Genomic DNA, 15,765 nt, shown 5'->3' with positions numbered 1-15,765 from the left:
TGCAGCCGTTGGCAGGTGCCAGGAAAACTGACAAGGGTCCCTTTCCAGAACACTCGGGCTGAAAGGGGATGCTCAGTGGTGACAAGGAAGTCTCAGATAATGACAGGTCCTGGCAGATGTACCAGGGACCCCGCTGGAGGGAGGCGCAGCGTCTGTGTCTTTTACACCAGGTGCTGCGACAGGGAAGGGGCTCCCAGCGGCTCCAACACCGGCAATTACAGCTGCCGGATGCAGAGAGCTTCAGGGCAAAAACCAGGAGAAAGCAGTTCCCGGCTCTGACTTAATGAATCAGGAGCAAGTCTGTGTAAACAAATGGGCACCCGCCTCACTCATGCCTAATTTATAAAGGACACAACACATGCAGTAAACACATAAGTAAGTAATTGTTGTCTTTAAAAACCATGTCTTTTTGATTTCTTCGGTGGTTTGTTGTTGCTGTTTTTAAGCACAGAAAATGGGAAAGTCTTCTTTAGACAATTGTCCAGGATTAACAATGTGAAACGGCCAGGAATAAGGTCAGCACCTTGTCCTGGAGGGAATGTGACCTCTTGTCAAAACCCTCAAATCACACCAGATGTTTCAAGGGCAGATGCCATTAAAATCATTACTAATTGAAGACAGACTCATCTAGGAGGCTGATGGTAATGAGATTAGGACTCTTCAGAGCTTACCACATCCCTACAAACCTGGTAAAGATTTGGAAGGATTTTTTTTTAAGCTTATCAGACCTAAAATTATTGAGTCACTTTAAGACTACAGGCTTCCATTAATGGGTAAACCTAAACCCTAGTACCATTGCCCCACCCCTCACCACCCTCCGCTTCAGCTGCACCCTGTTAGCTTGAATTTCCATGGTTATTTGTCAGAAGGAATAGTTTCCATCAAAAAAATTAACAGTGACCACTCTGTATGGGACGGTTCCAAGTGCCTGATGGAAGGAACAGAGACCCCACTGCATGGTCTTCTTATTTTTAACTTTTTGAAAGTCAGGTAACTCGAAATGAAACCTGGCTCCCTGCAAAATATGCCATGTCCAAGAGGCTCTGGGCCTTAGTGTAGGAGGGTTTTTTTTATTGCAGTAATTTTACAGCACAATCTTCTTTTGACCTTCTAGCCAAAGATGACTCTGTCCTCATCTTTCCTCAAAGTAAAAAGTGTTTATCGTAAGAAAATAGCTTACCTCCTAAGTCACCGAGTCTGAAGACAGTGTACTTTGGAATTTCAATTAAGCAAAAAATACATGTGTGCCATTATTCTTTAAAAATCCGGCAACAGTTGTTATTTTTAATAACTTTATACTTTTCACAATAATTTGCTTTGGGATTATTTTAAGTGAGCTCTGATGCAAATATGTGAAACTCTGAGGTGGTAAATAACTCTCAAGGAATACAGTTATTGTGAAAGTACAGTGCTGAGAGAATAGTCTCCAGATATTTTTTGCTCCTTATCGTACACAGGCAGTCAACAAATATTTGTGAAATGAATGAAGGATTCAGAATTAATCATATATATCAGAGGAAGAAACCCTATACATGAAAACAGATAAAATATTGAGCTTAGCTATTTCATAGTCAATCTAGCATATGCTAATTGCTCTGTGACACTAAGTTGGATGAATTCTCATCCATTCATTTCCTCAGGCATTTACTGAGTGCCCAGAGGGAAAGACCAAAAATTCATAAGGCTATCTCTTTCTTTAAAAGACCTGCTTTCTGGTAGAGTTGACAATTTTTTTTTTTTTCAGTAGTCATTACTGCTTTTACAGCAAAAGAAGGTAGATTTGGGGTGGGGAAAAAAAGGCAATTATAAATACCACTGTATGTCTTAGGTTTGTTGGTGGAAAGGTGAGGGTTACATTAATACCTATATTTATTAAGTCCTCAGAATGGGGCAGGAACTTCTCTAACCACCTGCCACGTAGAAACTTATTTAATCTCTACGAGAACCCCATGAAGCTGGTGCCCAGGTGAAAGGTTGGTGGTGAAGAGGCTCAGTGACCTCCAGGCCAGTCACACATGAGCACTGCCACCCCAGGCTCTAGGCCAGCCCCCTTGCTCTCACTGTCTCCCAGCAGAGAGGAAATTGAAAGACAACGGTTTTTATACCTTTAGCACGTTAAATATTGCTTTGCAAGTTTTATACTTTGCATAATGGTCCCATAGCATCTCCTCCTTGTCTTGTCACTTTACTTATGTCCTTTAACGTACAGAAAATTTTACATTTTAACACAAATTTCCCCATCCTTTTCTTAACCATTGGAGCTTTTGGTATCTTCGAAGCATTTTTTTTTTAAAAGTCATAAGTATTTTCCTCTATATTTTCTTCTAAAAGTTTTCTTTATCTGGTATTCCTTTTTTAAAATAACAACATTTAAGAATATATATATCTATTCAGGTACCATTTGATTTGCATACTACACATTTACTATTTGGTACTTCATTACTCACAATTCTAAATATTTTCTGATTTATATTGGGGTGTTTCACATTGATCCATGAGTTGGCGGAAGTGGTTTCTCACCCAGATCCTAGGTAAAGATCAGTTTGCTTCCTTCTTATTTCCCTGTTCTTATGCCAGGCTGGAATTCCTTTCCTGCATCCCTTCCCCCACTCAGTCTGCTCTTTCTCTGAATGTCTACCCTTTGCAGGTTTGGCTTTTATGTAGCAGTCTCAGTTCAAATTCTTAGCACCTCACAGGTCCAAGATGTTATCTTCTGTTCTTGGTGGGCTTTAAAACTCAAGATCCAAGATCATGAAGACGGAGGCTCCCTTCACTCCGACCAAGACATCACCTTGCCCAGCCTCTGAAGGGCAGCCTCAGTGTCCACCCGCTCCCTGGTTTCTAGGCCTCGTTTTTTTTCTAATCTCTCATAGTTTACTTTCTTGAGAGCTAAGTTACACATTTTTAAACATATATTTACATATACAGGTGATATATACAAACATATTAAAATACATGTTTATAAATTATATAGAATTTGTGGATTTTTGTAGGAGGAGGGTTTTCAGGTTATTTAGTTTGCCATTTTTGCTAGAATTTTAAGTATCTTCCTGGATTGTGCCTCCTGATATCTTCCGAAAATCCTTTTTTTTTTTAAGCAGCATTATTGACGTATAACTGATAAACCAAGAATTGCACGTTTAATGTGCATAACTTGAGGAGTTCTGACATATGTGTGTATCCTTGACACCGTCACTACAACCAAGGTAAAAGACACCCAACACCTCAAAGTTTCCTGTGTCCCTATGTTTTTGGGTTTGTTTGTTTGTTTTGTGGTAAGTGCACTTAACATGAGATCTACCCTCTTAGCAAATTAAGTGCACAACAGAGTATTGTTAACTATAAGCATCATTTATATAGCAAATCTCTAGAAATCTCTAGGAACCATCTACCATACCTGAAACTTTATACCCGTTAAGCATCAACTCCCCTTCTTCCTAGCCCTTGGCAACCTCTATTGTGTTCCCTGCTTCTAGGAACTTGACTGTTTTAGATAACTCATATAAGTGGAATCATGCAGTATTTATCCTTCTGTGACTGGCTTGTTTCACTTAGTATAATGACCTCCAGGTTCATCCACGTTGTAAATGGCACAGTTTCCTTCTTTTTCAAGGCTGACCAAGAATCTTAAGAACAACCCCGTTACGGTTTCTGCCCCAATATTTCAATTCTAGGCTGATCTCTAGGCTGCCTTTGCTGAGAGTAAATTTCACAATGTCATCTTCTGTAAGAAGTAATGGGTTTCTGAGTTGGGCAGAACCATGGAATTCACCCTACTATAAAACGAAGCAATTGCTCCCTTCATATTTTCTCATTTTAAAATGTCACTGGAAATAATCCTACAGCACACCACTGCTAAAGTTAGGACAATTTAAGAGTTTCCTGGTGAAATGAAAACAGCACTCATTAAGGGTTAATACAGACAAAGTAATCCAAGACCCCGGGGGCAGATTATCATCTCCATTTTGCAGGTTAGGAAACAGAGACCCAGGAAAGTAAGACCCAAGCAAGAGGAAATGCTGGAATTCCGACCTAAGGGTTGATTCCAATGCTGCCCACTCTTTCTAGAGTGGATTTTCCTGAATTAGGAAATGTAGTCATGTCCAACGTGGCACCCACTGAGTTCTGACACCCAACAACCAGCATTCTGCTTAAAGGTGTTTTTGTGTGCTCAGTATAGCCTGATAACAACTGCTTTTAAAACCTGAATGCCTTTCCTGTCTGTTGCTATCGCAACAAATGAAAGCAATTCAGACAATGTTTACTGATAATTTATAAGCAAGTGCAGCAAGTGGTAGGAGGAGCTGTAGTAGTTAATGCTTTCGTACACAAAATACTATTTCAAAAACTTGCTCTTGCCTTACTTCATATTGCCAATGAGCAAGGAACAAATGGACATGTGGGTGGATAGCTGACTCACCCTTCCAACTTCCACAAGGTTGGTCACCATTATGATGCTTGCAGTGTTTTCGTGCCACACCATCCTCCAGAAGTCGTAGATGGTCTCTTGCATCGGTCCTGCAGCAAAACAGAACAGAGACTCTTTTTTTCCCTTTTGTATGTTTGCAACTGGAAAATTTCTGGGCTTGCAAATAAATCTATCAATACCCATATGCAGTTCTCCCACTTTATAGATGGACATAGCTCTCCTTTCTAGTGTCGATGCAGGAAAGTACTCTTTCTAAAAGAGCATCTATAGAAATACTGAATTTTTCATTCATGGTTGAATTTTCTCATGCCATCAAAACATCTGCATTTGAGTTCTTCTTATCCTTCTTAAACTATTGCTGTGAAAGAAAGTTATTTCTCCATCATGTAGCTATTTGTCTCCATAATACCCAAGAGTGAAATTTAAAAAAAAATGGATAACATTGCTCTTCCTATTCACAATTGGCAGATATATCCCAGGGAAATGGTATACAGAATGAAATGAGCCTCTATAGAAAAAATGAATTTTTCTTATTTCTAATATTTTTCTCATTCGGTGCTGTCAAATTAACCCATTTTTTTCTGACTTCCTAAGGTGACAGAGAAGTTAGGATTTTAAGCAGTTTTACTTCCTGTCACAGAACATGATCAGCATCTCCTTCCTTAGCTCTTGGGAGATCTGAGTATTAAAAACTATTTCTAATGGACTGGGATTAAAAAAAGGTGAGAAAAATATGTATTACAAAATGCCAATGCTATACAGACCACCAGGTATAAAAAGTTGAAAGTTGAAATTTCTTCTAATTCATATTTTAAAAAACCTCAAAACTCTATTTGATGCTCATACATATTTGAGAGTATAAATGTAACAGTATAAATCTTTATGAGGCAAACATAAATGCAAGAAAATGAGAGGAATACAACTTCAAAAGCATGGAGAGTCATATGCTACATATGGAATGAGACAAATGCTCAGGTGCATCCTGGGACCAGGACCCAGTTGTATTGCAGTATTTTGATATTGCAGATTACTGAATTTGGAGCTTAAATATTTGAATTTGAGATTTGCCTCTGTCTTTTAACTGGCTGTGTGATTTTGGGCAATTTACTTAGAAAGATGTGAGCTTCATCTTTCTTTATCTACACAGTGATTTCAATAGCACTTCTCAGGATTATTTTGAAAATTCATGGAATTAATGCATACTCAGGAATTTTATAATTAGCAAAACATTAGAACAAAAACAAGGTGCATTTAAAGATATTAACGGTCATTCCTTGCCTGAGGCTTAGATATTGAGCAATGGTAGCATACCCGAGGGGTCCCTTTAGTCACCTCCCATTTCTTCTGACCAATTATCAGTTGATTCTTGTTTAATTTTTTTTCCTTCCTCGCTGTCTATCATTCCTCCTTGCTGCTTCTGGCTACCCTTTTACCCTTTCTATGAAAACTAACTCCACTCTTGATGTATCTGTGTCTAATCCCTTTATGGGACTTTGTATGCCACCTCTCAGGAAGCTGCACCTGCCATTTCGGCTCCTGTCCCTTGGCATGTGCGTGCCATTCTCCTGATGTATAGGCTGAAGATTTCAGTGACTTAAGTCTAAGGTTACAGAGGAGACAAGTAAACATCAGATCCCATCAATCACTACTTTTCTAGTTTGCAGAGAGGTACATCCATTGTGTACATAACAGCTTGTTACTTATTCACAAGGAAAAAAAAATGCCCGGAGTCCATATTTGTGCAAACAATTAGTCTTCCCAATGTGACCCATGAAACAAAGGGATGGCCCAGACACTTTCTTCTCCTTCACTAGATACACAGGCCTGTGCCACGTCCTCTGAAAGGCCCAGATATAATCGTGATGACAATGGCTAAAGCGAATGCATTAGATGTTCCAGCATCATGGATGGTGTGCGCCAGCAGGAAGAAAAGCTACACGCCACCCTCAGTGCCCAACGGGAGTCTTCCCAGAGACATTCTAGGCTGGGGGAAAATCCCAAAGTGCAGCTCACTTGCCCTTTCTTAGTTTTAGATCCTCTTGTGATTACTTATTTCAAGTTCCCCCTGAAGGGGAGCATGGCTGTTGTGGTTTACTGCAAGTTCCTTATGGCATATCTGGCACATAGCAGGAGCTCAATGAAAAAAATGAATGAATGAGTAAGTCTGTATACATGAGTGTAAACTATATTATTTATTTATAAAATGTTAAGTATATATAAGTACTAAATAATATCAATATATATGTTAATATATTTCCCTTCTTGACTTATATTTTGGAGATTATCTATAAAAGCTTAAAAGCACATTGCCTTTACTCCTCTTCAATTCGTTAAAAGGGGGCATCTTCTGTAAGATCTAAGTTTCTCTGCCCCAAAGTTTTGCCTCCCAACTTGACTCCATCCATTTCCCTCGGTCACCAGAGTGCCATCCTAGCCTCCCAGTAACTGTTCTCCATTGAGGGCTGTCGTTCTCAACTCTGGCTGTGGAGCTTATAAAAAATTTTGATGTCCTTACCCAAGAGACTGATTTAATTGGCCAGGGGTGGGGGTTGGATCTGGGTGTGTTTTCAGATCTCTCCTGGTGGAGAACCACATATCTACAGCATCAGGGCCATTTGACTCCTCCTTCCTACCTAGCCACCAGGTGGTAGGTGGAGGTGTAACTGTGGAACACCAAAGATTCATTTGTTTTGAATCTGCTGATTTGTCTAATCCTATGTACGAGCTTTTCAAATCCAGAAATCCCATTTCTTTCTGATGTAGAAGGAACTTCAGTGATAAAATGTCACCTAGGAACATGGCTATACCACCTCACCATTTTTAATGTTTACATAACTAAATTTGGGTTATCTTTAAAATAAAAGGTGTTTATAAGCATTAGCGGCTCACTGGGGTGATAACGTATACATTAGTCTTGATGATTTTCTTACCCACTGACCTGGACTAAAAAAAAAAAAAAAAAGATTAGCATAGAAAAATAAATTGGGTGAGGTTCTTTTGAATGCTGAAATTAGGCACAGGTATCCAAAAGAACTAAAACCATTCGGGGTTAAAATCTGAAAATGAATTTGAACACAATTATCCTAAATTGATCCCAGAAAGAAAAAAATGCCAGGAAAGAGCCCCCACATCCCCTGGTGCACTTTTGCCTTTCTCTTTCCCGTTTCTTCTCTCCTTCACTTGTGGGCACTGTGTGCTGTCAACTTGGGAGAGTAGTCCCCTTCTACCACACCACGTGGCCCCTCCCTGACCTGGTCGCTGTGGCAGTTCGAAAATTAAACTACCCAAGGGCAGGCACTGGAGGTTTGTGGCTGATGATTCAAGTTATTTTTGTGAATGTATGTCTCCAGAAAGCTGGTAATGGTAAGTGCCCTTACCACGAGGAGAATAATCGATAGAGAGGTCACTGGGAATTGCTCACAGAAAAACAGGAAACAGACGAGCAACTGAACTCCCAGGACAAGGAATCTAAAACAGCAGGCAAAGGACTCTGAAAGACCTCCCTCCCTCTAGGTCTGAACAGCTGTGATAGACAGCCCCGGTATTTGATTTCTGCTGTTTCTGGCTGGGAGGGAGCCGCTACAATTTCTGTGCTCATGCATTTACAGATGTTTGCACAATAGGCAAGAAGGTTCTTCTCAGCAGTCGTCCCTCTGTGGGACTAAAGTGTTTGAAAGGTAAGGTCTCGAAATTTCAATAATATCAGGCCAGTAATACATTCCGTCTCCCTCACAATCGTTGGCGTGAGCGCACGTGCGCATGCGCACGCACACACACTCATCTCTGCAGAGAAGAAATGTTCGCGGGGCCATTCTTGTCACCACCAAGCCCAGAAGGAAACCCACCACAAAAAGGCAGAAAGAATTACAGTACAATAAAAAAAATTAAAAGCCATGAAAAGCATAAGTGAACGACATTCAAGGATGGACTATTGTGTAAGATGAGTTTTCTAGTTCATGGGAAGTGAGGCATATTAAAAGTTATAATTTCAAACCTTGGTACATGACTTGTATCCCTTCTTTTCACATTATAATTTCTATGCAGTATGTTTTCTGTGTTAACTAGAGCTACAGGGAGTCAAGGTCCTTTAAGCTCACAGAGGCATATTAGAGTTTTTTTGAAGGAAAGAAAGATAGTACAATATAAACTGGTATTCAGTTATAAATAGAATAATACCTAACTCCTCATGTGAACTTACTACTTCCCAGGTCCCCTTTGAAGTATTTTACATATATTAACTATTTGAATTTAAAAATCACAATCCTATGTAATAGGTGCTATTGTTCCCCCCATTTTACTAAAAGGAGAATGAGGCATTGAGAATTCAGGTAAGTTGCCCGAAGTCACAGGACTAGTGAGTGTGGAGCTGAATTTTGAGATCTGACCCCAATGTGTCACACCGCCTCCATTTGAATGTCAAAGCAACTTGGAAGGGTTCTACTTGACAGGCTATGCGTACAGTCATCCCACCCTGGCACGAATAAAATAGAAGAAAGCCCATGTTAACCACTGAAAACCATCTCTTCATGCGTGTTTTTATATAAGGTCAGTTCCCTCCTTTAAACCTCCAAAGTCCCATTGCTACAGAATAAAATCCGACTTCATGTGCACGGCCAGCTCCCAAGTCCCCCCCTTTGCCCTTGGCCACTTCTCTGCATTTCCAGAACACAGCACATCCTGTCTTATTCTCTCCATGTCCACGCCCAAGGGCTTAGCTCGAGCTGCATGATTTCCCCCAGAAATTACATTCCAGACCTTCCAGAGCTCCTCTCTGAAAAACATCATTTTATCGCTTAAAACTCTTCCAAGGGGTCTCTATTGCGTAAAGTAAAACCCAAATTTTTTAATAAGGCAAACATGTCCCCACACACTCTGTGCCTGGACTGGGTCTCAAGTGCTGGCAGTTACTGTGCCAGGAGCCACCCCTCCCAGGCCGCTCTCTTGAGACTTCCTCATGGGCCTTCTGCCAGGCGCCCTCCTCCCACGTATGCTTCAGTTCAAGCCCACGTATCCTGCTGGTCCCCGCTTGGCAGACTAAACGTCCCCCTTCCTCAAGCAAGTTTTTGAGACCTGAGTCATGGCTCCCATTTCTTCATAACATCTGATGTTGTGGTACTTGTGTGTTTTTAATGCACGTCATCCTCAGCAATCTGTGAACATGGATCTGCCCATCCAGGTGACGTAGTTTCTCTGTGCCTTCTGGTCTCATACCTAACGTGCTTTGCTCATTTAAATTCCCTTCTTGGCCCTGGTAGCAATTTGAGTGTGCAGCCCATATCTACGGGTAAGCACTTAGGCTGCTCTGTGCCAGGTGTTCTGTGAGGTATGGTAAGGGATGCAAAGGTGAGTAACATAAATACAGCCCAACATTCAAGAAGCTTGTAGTTATACAAGGTCAAGATGAGGCAAGAGCGTACCACCCTCTCTTATAAAGTCTGTATTAAGGTAAGCATACTAAGACACTCGAACTGCACATCTCTGAAGACACATGGAGATTTTACAAGGAGTATGAGTAGTTTTAAAAGTATTAATTAATTTCTAGATACTTAACTTCCATATGGACTCTGTCAAAACTGATCTCCCTGAGGAGCCCCCATGCACAATGGTCTTCCTTGCACTTGACAAAACCCTCATCCATCTCAAATGTTATGATGGGTGTTGGGTTTGATGGGGTGCTACCCACATGAAAAAACCTACAGGTCTGAAATGAAGGGATGGACTGAAATACTGATGCCGGAAACTCAGGGCTTCCTGCCTTCTCTGTCCGAAACATATTTCTGTTAAGGTTAAAACTTGGTGTTAAAAATGGGGTATTTTGGCTCAGGTTGGGATGCTCGGAATTCAGAACACCCAAAGAATAAGCTATTAACGCTTATTCTCTTTAATGGAACTGGTAGGCCTGCCACCTTGTTCTGGATGGAACCCATGGGTGCAAGTTTCATTTGTTTACTTTCAAGTTTGCTATGCTTTACTCTGTAAGGTAGTTAAAATACTTATCACATATCATAAGTTATTTATTCCAATTACACCAATCCTCATTTTATTTTAGGAAATATTTAATTTATTATTGTCTATCTCCTATTGACAAATAAACTTATGCAAACATGATGAAAATTTTAGATAGCAACTTAAATGCTCAAAGGAGGTATGTAATTTTTTTCAAGCTTCTTTTGGAAAAGAAACAAAATTGTTTGTGGACCACTGTCAGCAAGTGATGTATGAGTACGTCTACGGTAGTTAAAGTCAGGAAGAGATTGTATTTCACTGGTGAAGAGGCAGCAGGAAAAGCATTATTGAGGATGGCCACAGGCAATGGGCCTCAAAGAGTAGATATGACTGACAGGTAGGAATGAGGGTGGAAGGCAGGGATGGCAGGTTTTCTGGGTGGAATGTCAAGTAGGAGTGATTCAATGCCACCTGAGAGGGGACGGGGACACACATGGAGACATCTTGTGAAAAAAGGTGAGATTTTTTATAAAAGCTTAGGTTTCAGATTTTATGAGTAGTAGAAGAAGACAGATATTAAAAACACAATTAAGAAGAAATATTTTAGAGTGACATCCTGGGCAAGTCAGAGGAGGAAGCATTGGTTGTCTGAGCAGACCCTGAGGGAGGCATGTGAACTGCAGAGGAGATTTTTACAGGTGTAGGCTCAAGTTTTATAGGTGTGATGAAGTGTCTGCAGTCACAAGGAAGGAAGGAAGGAAGGAATAAAAGAAGGAAGGAAAAGAGAAAGGAAGGGAGGGAGAGGGCCCAGTGGGCTGGAAAGCTGAGCCAAGCTATCAAAAGGCTAAGTCAGAGGTAGCCGTTGAGCTCTCCTGTAGGATGCAGACAGATGTCAGTGTCCAGAGTGGAAGGATCTGTTCTATTTATTGGACAAAAACACCTAAGAAACAGGAATATGTTAAAAATGAATAGTAAAGAATAGTAAATAAAGAGATCATGCTCCTTATTGATTGATGAGAGGGAAACATTTAAATATTTTGCTCCAGATAGATTTAAAAATAACATACTCTGAGGATGGCTCCCTGGGCATCCAAATGGAGACCAGCAGTGGAAATGACCGGGCAGCAATATCTGGAATCCCAAGGACAGTGGCAGTGTGGCTCTGGGCGGTGATTCTGTTTGAGCAGCACGGGGGGCCTGGGGGTAGGACGATTAGAGCTGTGCTGGGCAGGGTGACAAGAGCCCAACTGGCTTCACACAGCTGGCACACGCAAGACTCAGGTGGGCCAGGGCCAGGCTCGCTCAGGCCCTGATGGGTCATGAACGAGTTCACATTTGAGTCAGACTGGGGAAGATCGGGGCTGCCCTTGGAGGGCAGTTTTGAATGAAACCTGGCAGGGTTCTTGCTGCCCCTAGTGCAAGACTGTGGCTTTGTCAGTAAAGGAGCTGAGGCTTCTGGGCTGGAAAGTAAGGGAGACCCAGGAAGAGGGCTGACAAAGATGGTGGACGAATAAGGCATAACGTCAATAGCCCTGTGGGCCAGGTGTGCTCAGTCTTATTTATTCACCTCTGCAACTGTGTAAGTTTCCGCCTTAAGATGAGAAAGGCTTAGGAGACCAAGAGACTTTGAAGCTGGGATTCTAACCCAGGTCAACCCAGCTACACTATTTAAATTTCAGAGTGAACTGAACAGAGTGGGAACCTTGTGTGTGCACATCAGTCCTCTAACCACCTGATGTGACTGGTCCCAGGAGCGAGAGGAGCGACTGTGTGTGGTACACACTGAGTGGAGGAAGCACAGAGGGAAGGGACAGTTACCCTGCAGGCAAAGTAGCTGCAGAGAACCGAGGAGTCTTTGCTCTGGGCACTGGACTGGCTTGGGGCTCGGTCAAGTCCTTTGGTATCCAGTTTGTTCCATCAGAACTGAAGATCGCTAAAAGTGGAATATAAATGTGGAAAAGGTGAGCCTAGGTTTTATGTAATTATTTGAAAGCTCTTGCTCATAAATAAAAATGGCCTTAAATTTTTGATCCATTATTGTTATTGTTGCTGCTGGCGATAATCTCGAATAAGTATTATGAGTCAGTTATTCAGCATTCAGAGCATTAGATGTCCCTTCAGTGGTTTCTGAATAAGGTTTTATTACAAAACTTTACGTGATTTTTCAATGTGATGCTTCCATAACACTTGTGTCTATAATTTTATATTTAGTAGCTTTTCATTTTTGTGGGAGTGAAATATAAAAGGTAAAATATGCCACCATGCTTTATGAACTGAATCTGCCTCGTGTGTCACAAAAGTGATAATGATGACATAGAAAACAGTTGGCTTCTGCATTAACAATCCTTAAGAACACTTATTTGATAGATGCATTTGCTCTCCCCGGAGGCTACTGATGTTAAACTCATGGAATTTTTACGAATAATTTTTGGTTTTGGCTGCAGAAAAAGAAAACCAAATTTGAGATGGCTGGGTGTATGGGATGTGATTTATTCACTTTCCTAAATTGCTAAGAACCTCCCCCACATCATTACCATTTAAAATAAATAATAAAAGTCAACTAATGAATTAGAAGCAAACACTGAGAATTGTTCTGTAATGGGGAAAACTTAGGAATACTTTATTCAACCTAAATTCAAAAATATAACTGGCAGCATGTTAAAATAGCATTTTCTAAGGATAGCTGTCACATGAAGCACCCTCCATATCCAGAATTACAGGGTTAGAAATATTCACTAGTCCACTGGAATTTTAATTTAGTGACAGTAAAAGAAGAGAGAATAGGCATCAGAGCTGTAATAAAAAACACCTTTTTAGAAGTAGTGTCAAAGCGATGACTTAAATAATGATGTTAAATAGTGTTCTCAGTTAATGAATTTCAGGGGTTTCCACACAATGACAAATACCCTCTTACACTGGAGTAGGCTGTCCTACTGCATGAGTCTTTTCCATTCACCTGGCTTGCTCTGGTTAGCAGCTACTTGTCTAAATTGGCTCTCAAGTGTGCGCTCTTCTCATAATCTAAAACTAGGCATACAGTTTCTGCACTATCCATGAATAATATTTCTTATCAAACACATAATCCACATGTTGATGTTTGCATTTCACTTGTGCCATACCTCTTTCAGACTGAAATAAGAAAGTGTGTCAACACTAACTGTGCAAATATTCGTGGCTTTCTCTAGATAATTAGGATCATGGAGTGTTGGTTTCCAGGTGTATTACAAGAACATCTGAAATCCCGTCTGGACACCAAAAGGTCATGTCAGATTTAATTAAGAGAAAATTGGCATAAACCAAGCACTAATGGACAGGCTGATATAAATTCTAAAATATCCTGAGAGACCTCTGTTGCGTCAGTCATAATACTCAACCATTATCTATATTTTGGTTAATAATCTGACTTTCATCTTATTCACTTATTCAGTTAAAATAAGAAACATTTAAAAAAAAAGAATAAAGAATAATATAGTAGGTTATTTAATACATCTTAATAAAGATACATTTAATCAATAGCCATTTTCTTCGTAATGGAAGTAACTTAGTATTTTATAATTCTAATCTTCACCTTCCTAATTTTCATATTTATATTTTTTAGATTCTTAATTCCCATATGAGTTCATCCTACCTCAATTAGTCATTATTATAATTCACTTCTTTCCTGTTGTAACTTTTTCTACGTGTTCACAGTTTATCTTGTGGTTTTCCTTAATTTATCTTTTCTAGGATAAAGTTCATGCATGTCCACACCACTCTTACATATGTCTCAAGTCACAGAAAAAAATGGATAGAGAAGCAGATTTAAAAATAAAGTAAATTGAAAACAAAATGAGTCAAGTATTCTGAGTATATTTTTCCTTTACCTTACCCCAAATTTTAAGACTTTTAAACAAAGAAATAAATGAAAATAGTGGCAATGATATATAAATTTGTCATTATATTTTTATAAGTATTCTTTCTTCTTTAAAAAAAAGCTACATGTGTTAAAATTAACTCAGGAGAGTTTGGAGAAACATGGCAGAGTGAGAGACGTCACCAGATCTTTCCCCTTGAAACAACAATAACTGAACATCTAAAACTGAACAAAAAACACCCAAACTGCACACTAGCACATCTGAGTGTGGGATCTGAACATAAGAGCTACCACAGGACAGAATCCCGGGTGTTGGGCAGTGGACTGGGAGAAATAAAGAAGCTGCCTCTTGCAGCCGCCAGAGATCCCTGTAGGAGGAGGGGAGGGGAGAGGGTGTGGCAAGTTCCTGAATAGCCCCTCCTGGGACTGCTGTGAGCTCCACCTGGCCGGCGGCAGGGCACAGTCATCAGGGCAGAAAGCAGAGAAGCAGGGACGGTAGAAAAACAACAGCTGAATTTTACTGCCCGAGGTTGCAAAACCAAGGCTGAGCCGCAGCCTCCAACTCCAAACCAAGAAGGCCCTTCCTCCCACATCCTCCAAGATTGAAAAACACGGAGAATCTAGGCAACCGCAACCAAAATGGTGGCTAACACTGACAAGAACTGAGAGTAATGAGTGTGATTAAACATCTATAAGAAAAAAAAAGGCGTTCTTAAGTTTTTATGTAAAGCAAGGATCCAAGAGGCTTAGACGCCACTTTCAGAAACCAAAAGAAAAGCACCTTCTTTGCAACAGGCTAAAGAGAGAACTTCATATAATAAATCTTCTTTCTGGAGAAAAAAAGCAGAATACATTTCCATGAATGCCCAGGCAGAGAAATAGTCCATTAAACACCATGAACAACCAAGATGACAAGGCATCTCAGAAAGAAAGAGAAAAATCTCCAGAAAATAAGCTTACAGACATAGAAATATGCTACTTAAATGACAGAGAATTCTGGTTGGCACTTCTGAAAAATCTCAGTGAGTTCCGAAATGAGTCATATCAACGATTTTAGAAATTGAAAAAACAACTAGATGAGCAGAATGAGTTCTTTAGCAAGGAGACTGAAACTCTCAAAAAGAACAGAATAGATCTTCTGGAGATTTAAAAAAAACACACTGCAAGAGTTGAAAAATGAAATAGCAATCTTTGGAAATAGATTCGACCAAATGGAGGAAAGGATCAGTGATATCGAAGACAGAAATCTAGAAATAAATCGGAAGGAAGAAGAGAGAAACCAAAGAATGAAAAATAATGAAAGAGAAATTCAAGAACTAGCTGACACCATCAAGAGAGGAAACATCAGAATGGGCATTATCGAAGTCGAGGAAAAGGAACAGGGACTAGAAAGCATTTTCAGACAAACAGTTGATAAGAATTTCCCAAATCTAGGGAATGAGCTGGAGCTTAGAATTCAAGAAGTCAACAGAACATACAATTATCTCAACCCCAAAAGGCCTTCACCAAGACACATTTTGTTTAAATTATCAAAAAT

General features: G+C 40.1%; 1 protein-coding gene across 5 annotated transcripts in view; it reads right to left on the bottom strand.

Moving 5' to 3' along the window:
- The window catches only part of PTPRM (protein tyrosine phosphatase receptor type M), a 699,551-nt gene that overhangs the window by 47,598 nt on the left and 636,188 nt on the right, over positions 1-15,765 (bottom strand). For all 5 annotated transcript variants that reach the window (XM_039845844.1, XM_039845843.1, XM_039845845.1 and 2 more), the window contains one exon: positions 4,421-4,518. In XM_039845844.1, the coding sequence (XP_039701778.1) occupies positions 4,421-4,518 (98 nt within the window). The remainder of the gene's footprint in view (positions 1-4,420; positions 4,519-15,765) is intronic.

The sequence above is a fragment of the Pteropus medius genome, unplaced genomic scaffold (assembly GCF_902729225.1).
Source record: "Pteropus medius unplaced genomic scaffold, Ma_sr-lr_union100, whole genome shotgun sequence".
NCBI lineage: Eukaryota > Metazoa > Chordata > Mammalia > Chiroptera > Pteropodidae > Pteropus > Pteropus medius.
Note: the sequence above shows the minus strand (reverse complement) of the source record. Positions and strands in the feature narration are given on the sequence as shown.